This window comes from Ovis canadensis, chromosome 2, assembly GCF_042477335.2.
Source record: "Ovis canadensis isolate MfBH-ARS-UI-01 breed Bighorn chromosome 2, ARS-UI_OviCan_v2, whole genome shotgun sequence".
Lineage (NCBI taxonomy): Eukaryota > Metazoa > Chordata > Mammalia > Artiodactyla > Bovidae > Ovis > Ovis canadensis.
In genome coordinates this window covers 153,767,734-153,781,179 of record NC_091246.1, presented here as the reverse complement: position 1 = coordinate 153,781,179, position 13,446 = coordinate 153,767,734, and the positions used below count along the sequence as shown (strand labels likewise).

The window sequence follows — 13,446 nt, the reverse complement described above, 5'->3', positions numbered from 1 at the left end:
TGTGCTGTTTTTCTAACAGCATTTATTTACTTCGTGTCTCTGTGTCATGTTCAGGTAGTTCTCAATATTTCAAACCCTCCACCAGCAAAAAGATTATGATTCACTGAAGCCTGAGATGACGGTTAACATTTTTTAGCAATAAAGTATTTTTAAATTAAAGTATGTACATTTTTTTAGACACAGTGCTATTGCACACTTAACAGACTACAGTATAGTATAAACATAACTTTTATATGTACTTGAAAACCAGAATATTTATATGGCTTGAATTATTGTAACATTTACTTTATTGGAGTGGTCTTGAATTGAACTCACAGTGCTTCCAATGTATGCATATATTCAGCAATTTTATGTTATATTGTTAGTTTTATATTGTTTTATTTGTTCAGTTGAGTTTGTACCCAGAATGTGTTTCCTTGCCTAGCTCTAATTAATTAACTGGTTTAAACTAAAATATCCATCAATAAACATTAATTTTCCATACTCCTCTTCCTGTAGCCCCTAACAGCCATCATTATGTTGTCTGTCTTTATGATTTTGACTGCTCTGTGTAAGTACTTCATCATGGAAGTAGAATCATATAGTCCTTGTCATTTTTGATTGGCTTATTCCACTTGAAATAACTTCTTCAAAGTTCACCCGTATTGTAGCATATTGCAGAATTTCTTTTTAAAGACTGAGTAATATTCCACCATGTGTGTGTATACCACATTTTGCTTATCCATTCATTCATTGGTGGACATTTGGCTAGCTTCCGCTCTTTAGCTCTTGTGAATAATGTTGCTGTGAGCACTGGTGTACAGACATCTTTTTGAGAACCTGCCTTCATTTTTGGCATGTTATATACCCAGATACAGAATTACCAGATCTTACAGTATTCTGCTTTTAATTTTTGAGAAACTACCGTGCTGTTTTTCACAGTGGCTGTCCTATTTTGTATTCCTACCAACGGTCGCAGGGTTTTCTGTTTACTCACATTCTCACCAGTACTTTTTTTCTGTTTTTTTGTGTGTGTGTTTTGTTAGTAGCCATACTAATAGGTGGTATTTCATATATATCTTCTTTGGAGATATATCTGTTCAAGTTCTTTGCCCATTTTTAATCAGGTTTTTTGTTGTTTCAGGAGTTCTCTTTGTATTTTGGATATATAATTTACAGTTATTGTTTTGGCATCCTTGGCATTCTTGTTAAAAATCATTTGACTGTATACACCAGGGTTTATTTTTTTCTCTCTGTTCAGTTCCACTGGTTTTTATGTCTGTCCCTATGTGTAGTGCTGTATTTTTTTGTTTTTACTGTCTTTGTAGTAATTTTGAAATCAGAAAGTGTGAGTCTATTAATTTTGTTTTCTTTTGAAGATTGTTTGGCTCTTCAGGGTCCCTTGAGATTTCATATGATTTTAGAATAGGTATTCTGTTTCTGCAAAATTTTTCATTGAAATTTTGACAGATTGCTTTGAATCTGTAGATCACTTTGAGTAGTCTTGACATTTTAACAATATTAAATTTTCCAGTCCATGAACATGGGATGTGTTTCCATTTATTTATATCTTCTCTAATTTCTTGAAGTAGTATATGTGGTTTTCATTGTACAAGTCTTTCATTTCCTTGGTTAACTTAATTCCTAAATATCTCATTCTTTTTTATGACATTGTAAATGAAATTATTTTTGTAATTTATTTTTCAGATTGTTCATTATTTGTTAATGAAATGCAGTGTTTTTTAGTGTTGACTTTGTATCCTGCTACTTTACTGAATTTACCTATTAGATCTAATATCCTTTTCATGGAGACTTCAGGGGTTTTTTGGTGGAGTTTTCAGGGAATGGCAGCTCAACTCAAGTATTCTTGCCTGAAGAATTCCATGGACAGAGAAGCCTGCTGGCTCCATGGGGTGGCAAAGAGTCAGAAATGACTAACTAACATACTTGCAGGATTTTCTATGTATAAGATTATATTATCTCAAATAGATAATTTTAGTTTTTCCTTTCTAGTTTGCTTGCCTTTTTATTTTTTTTTTCCTTGCCTAATTGCTCTCACTAGAACTTCCAGTACTACGTTAAGTGGTGGTGGTGGTTTAGTTGCTAAGTCATGTCCAACTCTTACAGCCCCATGGACTATATGTAGCCCATCAGGTTCCTCTGTCCATGGGATTTCCCAGGCAAGCATACAGGAGTGGGCTGTCATTCCATTCTCCAGGGGATCTTCCTGACACAGGGATCAAACCCATGTCTCCTTCATTGCAGGCCAACTCTTTACTGATGGAGCCACCAGTGAAGCAAGGGTGAAAGCAGGCATCTTTGCCTTGTTCTTCATCTTGGAGGAACAGTTTTCAATTTTTCACTAACATGGGACATTATGTTCACTGTGGATTTTCATCTATGACTTTTATTGTGTTGAGGTAGTTTTCTTCTGTACCTAGTTTGTCAAGTGTTTTTATCATGAAAGAGTGTTGAATTTTTTCAGATGCTTTTTCTGCATAGAAATGATCATTTATCCCCTCCCTTCATTTGCTTAATGTGGTATATTACATTGGCCAGTTTCTGTTTGTTGAACCATCCCTGCATTGCACATTTTAATCCCACTCAGTCATGTATATAGATAGTCTTTTGAATATGCTCCTGTGTTCTATTAGTATTTTGTTAAGGATGTTTTCACTGATGTTTATAAGAGATACTGGTCTGTCTGTAGTTTTCTTATCTTGTAGTGGTTTTGTCTGGTTTTGGTATTGGGGTGTGTTGACCTCACAGAATGAATTAGGAAGTGTTCCCTTAACCAATATTTTTATCATGGTTTTGGTTATGATTGGATTTGTTTTTAAATGTAAATCAGTTCTCTGGGTAGTAGTAATGTGATATGGAGAAAGAAATTTAATGTGAAATGTTATCCATATTGGACAGTTTAAAAAAAGAGATAAAATAGACTGATTCTGTGGGGATAACATTGAACCTAAATGAAATGAAACTTTGTGGAACAATATAATAGTCCATCTAGTTTCAAGACAGGTAACCTGAATTTATTAATACCACTGGAACTTTCATAAAAATAAGCTCTAAAATCAGCTTCAGAGCTAAATATTTTATTAATGAGCTTGTCCAAATTTAAATTTTAAGACATACATAATTTAGTATACATACATTTTATTAGAACATAGAAAATGGGAAGTTGTAAACTTTCCAAACATTTAATAAATTGAGTATAGTGATATCAAAACCTGATAAATTTAACAGAAAAAATAAAATGCCTGGTCAGTCTAACTTATGTAAAAATAATATACTTATATATAAAATAATATAAATAAATATATTTTAAAATGTTAACATAATAATAAATCAAACTTGAACAATTTATCCTGGAAATATAAAGGTGATTTACTACTAGGAAATCTAATGATGTAATTCATCCCTGAAGAAAAGCAAGGTGGGTAAAACACAGTGGCCATTGTGGCTTGTTTTATAAAAAGAAACATATACATGAATTTCCATTTTAAATCACACATGAGAGACTTTTACAAGAGACTTTACTTCGTTTATATTTTTTCATTACCAATATATTTGGTCTTAATTTAGGTTGTTTGCTATTTTTGTTTTGTTCCCTTCTTGGTACTCTGATTTTTATTGTCAGTTTGTCTTAGCTTTTTCTTCTCCAGTGGTTTGGTAAGGTCTATAATCAACTTTAATGGTTATCATGGTTATTTTAAAGTTGTTCAAAAGACTGTTAGATCCATATTTATATACTAGTCTGCTGCTGCTGCTGCTAAGTCACTTCAGTCGTGTCCGACTCTGTGCGACCCCATAGACGGCAGCCCCCTAGGCTCCCCCGTCCCTGGGATTCTCCAGGCAAGAACACTGGAGTGGGTTGCCATTTCCTTCTCCAATGCATGAAAGTGAAAAGTGAAAGTGAAGTTGCTCAGTCGTGTCCAACTCTTAGCGACCCCATGGACTGCAGCCCACCAGGCTCCTCCATCCATGGGATTTTCCAGGCAAGAGTACTGGAGTGGGGTGCCATTGCCTTCTCCGATATACTAGTCTAAGTCAACACAAATCTCTTTTTTCCCCTTCTGTATGTCAGATAGAGTTTTGTATACTTTATTTCTCTCCATTGCTCTATATAGTTATTGGGCAATATCTGTAGTTTTGAACCCTGGTTATTTATTTAGGTCTGTCTCTGTTTTTAACTGTCTTTCACTAGTCTTAACAGATTGTTTTATATAATGGCTTTTCCATTTTTCACTTTGTAATTTTGATTTGTGGGGTCTCAACTGGATCATTTTCAAGAAGTTCTTTGAAGGAAGATTACTGGAATCATTTTCTGAGTCCTTGTATATTTAGTAATATATTTGTAGGCTTTCAGACTTTTTTTTTTTTGACCAAGTATAATGTATTTGACTTCACAAGGTTTCTCTCTTAAAAAAGTCTGAAACTATGCCATTTAATGTTGCAAAGAAATCCAAAGTCAACCTGAGTTGCATTTTTTTCTTCAGGTTATTGAGTTTTCCTATTTATATGGTTTTAGAAATTATGCTTTATCTATGCAGTTAAGATTTACCTAAAATTTTACAAACACTTTTCTTCATTTTTTATTGCCATTGACATCTAGTAGTACAAAAGTTGAGGGTTTTTTTTAATTCAAGAAATTTTTCTTTTGCTTTGTCTTAATTGATGCTTTCCATTTCTTATTTTCTCCTTAAGATCAACTGTATTTCATAGCTTGTGTCTCCTTACTTTCTCTTTAAGTATCATTATGTTTCTGATAGTTTTCATCTCTAACTTTTTACTCTACATTCTAAGACATTTTGCAAAGTTTGTATTAAATGTGTGATAGTGTTATTTGTATCCTTGTTTCCTCCAGTGTAATTTTAATTCTGCATTATTTTTCATGCTTTAACCTTGGTCTGTCCTACAATATTCTATTCCAAAGATAAGAAATCATGTTGTAATCTACCGATGCTAAACAGTTTTCTAGAAATTTGTTTATGATTCCTACTTTTAAATGACTTTCCTCTCCTTAAATTGTCTGAATGGTATTCCTCATGAGTATTTGCCGAAAGGCAATGTAGGTAAGTTGTCCATAGCTCCACATTTTTCTCATCTCAGGTCATCTTTGACCTACAGCTGTACTGGCTCTTACATAATTGTCTTAGCTTAGTTTCCAGAGTCCTTAATGGGGTTTTCTTCACCTTCATTTCCTGGTTGTGTGCTATTCCGAACAAGTGAGCATAACGATAGAAAAATGATAGCAGATACTCTCTGCCACTGGAGGTCCTTAACACATCTGTTACATAGGCAGTGTCTTGCCAAATTGTTTTGGGGGCAATCTATTCTAACTAGAGCAAGAAACAGAATAGCAATAGAGGGGGCAGTAGAAAATATCACTGGCTGCAGTCTCAAAACACAACACCTGTACAATAGAGAAACCAGCTGTGTGGTTTTCGGTTAGTATGTTTCTGAATCAGAAGACCATAGAGAGAAGCTAAGGATCTTTACATGTACTTCATATGGCTTGTTCTCACGCCCAGGGTAACTCTTGGGTATTTTTCCTTTCTGTTCTTTTGACTTGGTGCTACCTTAATTTGTTCATTCTTTTGTTTTTTTCCCAACCATTTCTTACTGAGTTCCATGTGCCAGGCACTTCTCTAGGTACTGGATATTATATACTGTTGAACAGAACAGTGTTCTTTCATTGACAGTAGAAATAGTTTCTGAATTTTGTTGGCAATGCATTTTGGTGATGATGTAATGTTTTATTTCCCTATTTTTCTTTTTCTTAGTATTTTCTGGCAAATTGAGAAAGGCTATATTAATAACTATAACCTAAATACCAGTTTAAATTCTTTTGCTGTGAGCATTTTTTAAGTTGCTCTGAATCAGAAAATAATTTTTATAAATATAATGTTCATTATCCTGACCTTAAAGTATTATTTCTCCCAAAACTTCTTGTGATGACTAATTTACTACTATCTTCTCTTTTTTCTTAAACTTTCTTAACTTTCTTAGATGAATAAAATGGTCATATCAATAAAATTATCATGTTTTATATGATGACCTCAACAAATGTTTTGGCATTATAGCACTTTAGTTTACCTTAGAGTTTTCATAACTATTTGAAAGGCAAGCAGTAAAGCTGCATTAGGTGATAATAGATTGAAGAATTTGGTATTTTTAAAAATGTATTTATTTTTAAACATAATATTTGAAAGATTTTATTTTTCTCACCACTTTGGATATAAGCAAATAGAGGTAATTTTTGTATGTGTTGCTTATATTTAGAGAAAACTTATTCTGGAACTTTTTATACTCAGTGCTTCCAGTAAATATTGCGAGCTTTTAAACAAAACAAAACAGAAAATCACAGTATTTGGCATATAAATAGACAAGAAGAAGCATAAAGTACACAGAGACCTATAAGTGTGAAATGTAATGAGTAAAGCAATTGTTTAATTTTAGTAATCAAGTCCATAAAAGCAAGTTAAAGCACTGACTTATAGTTTAGATAACTAACATATTCATTATATAATTTATGTTATTATTAAGGAAAGGGGACTTTAAGCAAAACAGGACCTGGCAGTTAAAAGTACATGTCATTTTATTTTCCCAGAATCCTCAGTATTAAAAAAACAAGCTTTCTATATGCACTAATTGGGTCAGAATTAATTTTATAAGACTGTAGTCATATTGAGGGTAAGAACTATATGTAAATTACTTTGAGCAGCAGAATGTTATAGTAAAAAGAAGATTTGGTGCTTTTGATGAAGAAGACAATCTTTATGGAGAAACATAATATCTTCTTAGGCTGTAGTAAGATTAATAGTAATGTTTTCTTTAAAGGTAGTTGTTAGGATTTGGAAGTCTTTTCCATTGGCTACACCAGTCTCAGCCAGTTTGCTCACATCTGGGCCACTTGTGTTAAATTTGATGTTGTGTAGGGGAAGGGAACAACTTCAGGTGAAGCGCAGAGCATGTTGTTTTCACAGCTCTTTCACCTAGGGATTAGAAGTCTTCTCCGCCCCCACCACTTCATCCCCATACTGAAGTATCGGCAGAGATCCCAAAGCCCCAATCTACATGCTGTCTTTAGCTGAAAATCATGCTCGCAGAATTTATTGTTTGTGTTGGTTCTTCAGTTAATCATGCTAGTCCAACAGTAGTTTACATTCACATTGAGGTAAGAGACATAGCTAATTGGTGCATTGTTATCTATTTTGTAGTGGGGGTGAGCTAGCATTGCAAAAAGATTCATGCATTACATCCATTGGAAACTTGCCTGAATGCTAAGTTTGATATTTTCTACAGGTTTGATATTTACAAGCTTGTTTTGATTGTTTATGTTGTAGCTGAATAAAAGGATACTTAACATATTTTCTCTAAAGTCTTTAAAAATAATCATGTTTAAATAATGTGGGACTTTAATTTTGAACTCATAACTTCTCTGTGTTTATAATGATTTCTCTGCTTGTTTCTAGGGGCCACCTACAGATGCTCCTGCAGTGGACACAGCAGAACAAGTCTATATCTCTTCCCTGGCACTGTTAAAAGTAAGTGTTGAATGGAGTTACTGGTTTTACTGAGCTCTGCTGCTTTCTCTGTATCTTTTACATTGAAATATTTTTCATGTTAACCCTCTCATACATAAACTTGTTTTAGGTGCATGTATAAAATAGAATGGTTTTATTTTCACTGAAATACAATTAGGTTATTAATTAAAAGGAGGGGTGTTTGAAGATCTCAAGGGCTTTGTGTCTGTGTATCGTCCTCTTTACAGATGTTAAAACATGGTCGAGCTGGAGTTCCAATGGAAGTTATGGGTCTTATGCTTGGAGAATTTGTGGATGATTACACCGTCAGAGTGATTGATGTGTTTGCTATGCCACAATCAGGAACAGTGAGTACTTTTATGGTTGCCTGCTGCAAGTAAATGTGTTTCTTTTTTCTTTTCCTATGCAAAATAACTCTTATCATATTGTTATTTTCTTGATAGAAAAATTGATTATAAAAGATTAATAAAAATAATTTTTAGACTGTATTGAGTTAAATCTTTTAGATGAATTATGAATTCCCTATGGGTCTATAGACTGATGCTAAAATTTAATCCCTTTACTTGTTCTTTGAGCTGTAAACTAGCATAGTGTCCTGGATTTATGTTAGTTATTTTAATAGAGTAGGATATTAGTTTGAATACTTGGTTCAAAAGATTTCAGAGACTCAATTAAAGTTTTAATTCATGTACGTTGTCTAGTCCTCATGTTTTGTTTTTATTGTTTTGAAATAGCACCCATTTAAAAATGTTCTATATATGGTGATAAATGACTTAAGCTTTTCCTATTCAAAATGTTAAGTTTAAAAAAAACAGAAACCATGACAGACTTTAGTTCTTTTTGCCTGGGTGTGGTAATTTGTCATAGACTAACATACTGCATACTGATTGTGAAAGTCCTCTACCCATCTACCCATGGGAGTTTTTTTCTTGTGGGTTTTTTTTTTTTTCTGTTTTGTTTAATGCATTGGGCTTATAGACAGGTGTGTATTTAGATTTTTAAAAACTGGCCAAAACCAATAACCATTTACTGACCTTCCAAAAAATAACACACATATTCTTCTCATCCATTTGCCTAAGAAAATATGTACATTTATCTGATGAATGTCCTTATGTCTATATCTGTTATAGTAAAAGGTTCTTAAGTTTTAATATCCTTTATTTTCTTGTAAATGTTTGTTTGATCATATAAAATAGAATATTTGATCTCTGTGTTCACTCTGTGTAGTAGAATTGGAAAGTTTCTCTTCTAGCCCAAGAGTTAGCAAACTTTTTCTGTAAAGACATATGTCTCTGTCTCATATTCTTGTTTTTTTTTTTAAACCACCCTTTAAAAATGTAAAAAAACATTCTTAGCCTGTAGGCAGCAGATTGCATACCCCTGTTCTTGAGGATGCACTCTCAATTAGAATTCAAAATACTGTTTGTTTTGGTGGGAAGAAGTGCTTATGTTAACTGGTTTGTTTAAGTAGATTAGACTTAAATTCCTGATGTTAGAGGGAAGCCTTGAGGGAGCTATAATGGCAGTAATCTATCACTGGAGAGATGATATGAATGCCTTTAATTCTTACATGTCCTAAAATTTTCTTTTGATTGAACTAGCAAAATAATGGAGCATTTAAAAGACTTGGTTACAGATTGTCTCATGTGGGAAATTTTTTGAAAATGCTTTTATATTTGAGGTAATATTTCAAATGTGTGTATTTCCTTCCTATTGCCTGATCTACCAAGAAGTCCTAATAAAAGCACCGAACTTCCTCCCCTCCCAGCTCAGCCACCCAAAAAAACAAGCAAAAACAACTCTTTAAATTGTTAAATTATTTTCCTTCCAGGGTCTTTACATACTGAAGAAAAAAAAAAAAGGAAAAGACTTGAACTGTTGGTTATAACAATAGCCAAATAGTCATAGAACTTTGAATGAGATGGAAGAGACTTACTGCCTGTCAGTTTTCAGAGGATGATTTTAGGAAGTATGCTTGACTAGATAGATCTAAATAAGAAGTTATTGATTCACTAATATGGTATTTCTTTTGTGGGTGTGTATTTGTGTGTGTACACATTAGTCATGACTGTAAACGCTTATAAAACATCCTAAAAATTACCTTAACTCATTAACAGCAGTTTGGTACTTGGCAGTTTTTTGGTACTTGGCAATGTAAAAAGTTTTATTAATATATGGATTATAATTGAATGATATGGGTATCAAATATGGGTATCAAAATCTATTAAATTATTTTGGTATCTCCAAATGTACATAGGTTTCTTGACAGTAACTTTTTGTTCATTATCTTATAATACAATTTTTTTTCATTGTTGTAGAAGCTAATCATTTTTATTTTCTTCCTAAACCAGGGCGTCAGTGTGGAGGCAGTTGATCCAGTGTTCCAAGCTAAAATGTTGGATATGTTGAAGCAGACAGGAAGGTGAATATTTCAAGTGATCATATAATGGAATAATGGGAAATATTTTCAGCAATATGTCTCAGAATTTTAGATGTTTATGAATATCATTCTTAGGGAAAAAAAAAACTATGTTGTTAATGTGATAGTGTTACCTATCTAGTGTCTCTTTCCTGTAGAATCAAAGAAATTTGCCAGTCAGAAAAATGCCTCATGTTAAAATTCTCAACCATTACATAGTAAACTTGGACTGTAACTTCCCTCTGTTTAGCATATGGAGTTACTCTCTAGTCACTTATAATTGAAAGAGCTTGTATGTTCCAAAATTCAAGAGTTGCAGCTAAATAAAATTCTGAATATTGAATTATATTTGTAGTCATATCAAGTTTTACAGACAGAGAAAGTAGAATTCAAATATTGTTCAGGTTTTTTACCCCAGATTAAATCTCTCAATAGTTGTCATTCTCTTGCTCAAATTCTTGTACTGTGGAAAAAACTTCAAAATTAATGTTAGCAAAAGGCTCAGCAGCTGGGCAGAACAGTGCAAATTGGTTTTTGACTGAGTTCCTAGTTCTCTTGCTGGTTTAATTGATATTTAATCCTTTCACAACAGTGGATCCTGGTGTCCATTGTTAAAAATGTACTCTGCCTGAAAAATTCAACTCCCAGAGCTAAGGAGTTAAAGAGTAGATATTTACTTGAATGCTGAAAGGGTAAAAACTGGCTCTGAGAAAGTGTGGTAACAAGGTGAAAAACTGAAAGCCTTATCTACCACTGCTAATGTGCATCTCTTAATGATAGCACTCCTTTGTCACACTTATTCATTTCCATGTTTTCTGGGTAATATGGTGTATGATTTCAGTGTTTCTAATGGTGTTTTTTCACACCTGTGTGTTTTTCATCTCTTCTTAATTTATACCCTGTTAGTGTGTTATTTTTTTTCATATCATAAATGTAATACTTGGTCTCTTCTGAACGGCTAAATGCCCTCTTTGTTTCAGGCCTGAGATGGTTGTTGGTTGGTATCACAGTCACCCTGGCTTTGGTTGTTGGCTTTCTGGTGTGGATATCAACACTCAGCAGAGCTTTGAAGCCTTGTCGGAGAGAGCTGTGGCAGTGGTTGTGGATCCCATTCAGAGTGTAAAAGGAAAGGTAGAGTGGATTCTGTCTTTATTAGCATCTCCTGCCACATTCTGTTTACAGATACATTAAATAAAAGTCTATTTTGTTTAAAGCTTTTCTTAATTACACACTGAAACCCTGGTCTCTTTACTTAAAAAAACAACCAAAAAACTTACAAGTCAATAAATGTGTCTTGGTATTATTATTAGCAATTTAACTGTTTAGAGATTTGTTTCTTCTTTAATCAGTCTAATCATACGTTTTTATCTTTAAATAATTTTATTTCATAGATTTAAGAATGTTAAATCATACTGAAAACCTGCTTTTCACAATTTATTAATATTTTCATAAACATTTCTCTACCTTTTATTTTAAAATGGTAAATTTGGGATTGGCACAGTGTTTACCAAATCTAGTTAAATAGCTCCGTTTTGCAGACATTGTACAGGGCATATTCTGGAGTTGTATGTTCCAAATATTTTAGACAATGAAGACTTGTCCCAAACACTTGGTATCAACCGTTTGCATTTTTGGAGTGAGGACAGAGATGAATGATTAGATATGCTAAATGATTCTGAAAAGAGATTAACTTGCAAAGCATATTGGGTTATATTTGTTCTTGTTGAAATCTTTTGTTCTTGTTTAGTTCTTTTTTCCTTCTTTATTTTCTTTTTTCCTTCTTTTTTCTGTTCGTTCGTTCTTTTCTCTTTTTTTTCTCCTTCTTTTTCTTTCTTACTAGCCCCATATGCCATTTTCCTATTTCCTGCCTCATGACAGCAGGGAGCAGCTCTATTATCACCTTCACAGAGCTGTCTGCAAATGTGAGAGGCAATTCGATTTTGCTCAACCACAGGGAGAGTGGATTAGAAAAACTACAGAACATACAGAAATTGGCTAGGTGGTTACTGCTTTAAAATACTGCTGAGGTGTCTTGTTTGAGCATGTACTTCCATTGTAGTGTAGAATAATTGTTAAAATAAAATCACAATACATTTATGGAATCCTTTTTATGCAGCTTTTACAAATAATTTTTGGAGCACTTAAAAATAAATATTAGCTTGCTATCTATCAGACCTGGAGTTTGATGGTAATGCAGATTACATTTACATCTGCTCACCAGCTCAAACAAACTAAATATGGCTGTTAAAACATGGAGCCTTTAGCTGTCATGAATTTGAAGTTGAACACTTTTTGACATTATATTACTATGATGAATAAAAATTGAGGTCTTCTCTAAATCATGATACTGTTAGATGTGATTTAGCTTTTCAGAGGCGGAAACTAGCCACAAAAATAATAATAGAAACTGATACTAGGCAGATCTGAATGGATAACTTCTGAGGCTTGCTATATACCTATATTTCAATTAATTTACTTTCTTTTTACTAAATGTGTTGTTTTTTTAACTGATACAGATAAAAGGAATTGAAAATCCTTGAATTTTGTTAGTTTTATGAATTATAGTATGGTATAGTATTTCTTAAGTTTAATTCTCTGATAATTAAGATACCTTTTAAAAAAGTAACCCATAAGTAACTAATTTAAGTAATAATTATTTTAGAAATATAACTATCTGATTAAATTCCCTCCCCACAACTCTTACAAATAATAATTGAAACTTAAATTTAAATATAATTAGAATTCTGTTTTGTAGTTTTAGTGTGACTTTTTATGATACTTAACTGGTGATAGTGGCTAGTTTGTAAAGGAAAAATATAAAGTTAAATACAGTGAAAGAAAGCATTTTCAAAATAGAATGTAAGTAAGTGAATATGTGTTTTGGTTATCGTTTATAGTATTTTAACTGGTAGTTTTAGTTTCCAAACCTAGTTTAGGTATTATATAATAGTGGAGTTTGCAGTGTTTGTTTCTAATTAAGCATGATTCATGTTAAAAGAGTGCATTCATTAAAAAATACACTTGTATCACATGACAGTTATAATGTGGTAAAATGTAGTATTTTAAAATATATATCAAAAACTATGGAATTACATGTATCACTGTCTAGTTTTATACATCTTGAAAAATATTTTTGGAAAATTAATATAAGCATCTATCATTGATTCACCTCACTTATTGTACCTAACATATATATTCATGCAATTATATTACCTCAAATAAGAATCTGTCTAGTTCTTTGTCAATAATTTAACCTCATTTATAAGGTACCTGAGTTTGGTTATCATTTATAGTTCTCTCAATGTCTCAAAACTATGAATTAAATTAAGTTTTAGTAAATCCATGGCCAGAGTGTTCTAGTTAAATCATTAAATTTAAGAGTATAAACTGTAAAAAAGAAAAGAATAATAGCATAGGACTCGCCCTTCCCAATCTCTGTACATGATTTAGCAAAGCTGTTAAAATGATTAGATCAACAGTTAAAAAATGACAGTC

The 13,446-nt window shown here is 32.6% G+C and overlaps 1 protein-coding gene across 4 annotated transcripts in view; it reads left to right on the top strand.

Annotated features, from left to right (window-relative positions):
* Nucleotides 1-13,446, top strand: part of PSMD14 (proteasome 26S subunit, non-ATPase 14) — a 103,648-nt gene that overhangs the window by 52,460 nt on the left and 37,742 nt on the right. For all 4 annotated transcript variants that reach the window (XM_069574346.1, XM_069574349.1, XM_069574348.1 and 1 more), the window contains 4 exons: nucleotides 7,461-7,532; nucleotides 7,760-7,879; nucleotides 9,884-9,954; nucleotides 10,932-11,082. In XM_069574346.1, the coding sequence (XP_069430447.1) occupies nucleotides 7,461-7,532; nucleotides 7,760-7,879; nucleotides 9,884-9,954; nucleotides 10,932-11,082 (414 nt within the window). The remainder of the gene's footprint in view (nucleotides 1-7,460; nucleotides 7,533-7,759; nucleotides 7,880-9,883; nucleotides 9,955-10,931; nucleotides 11,083-13,446) is intronic.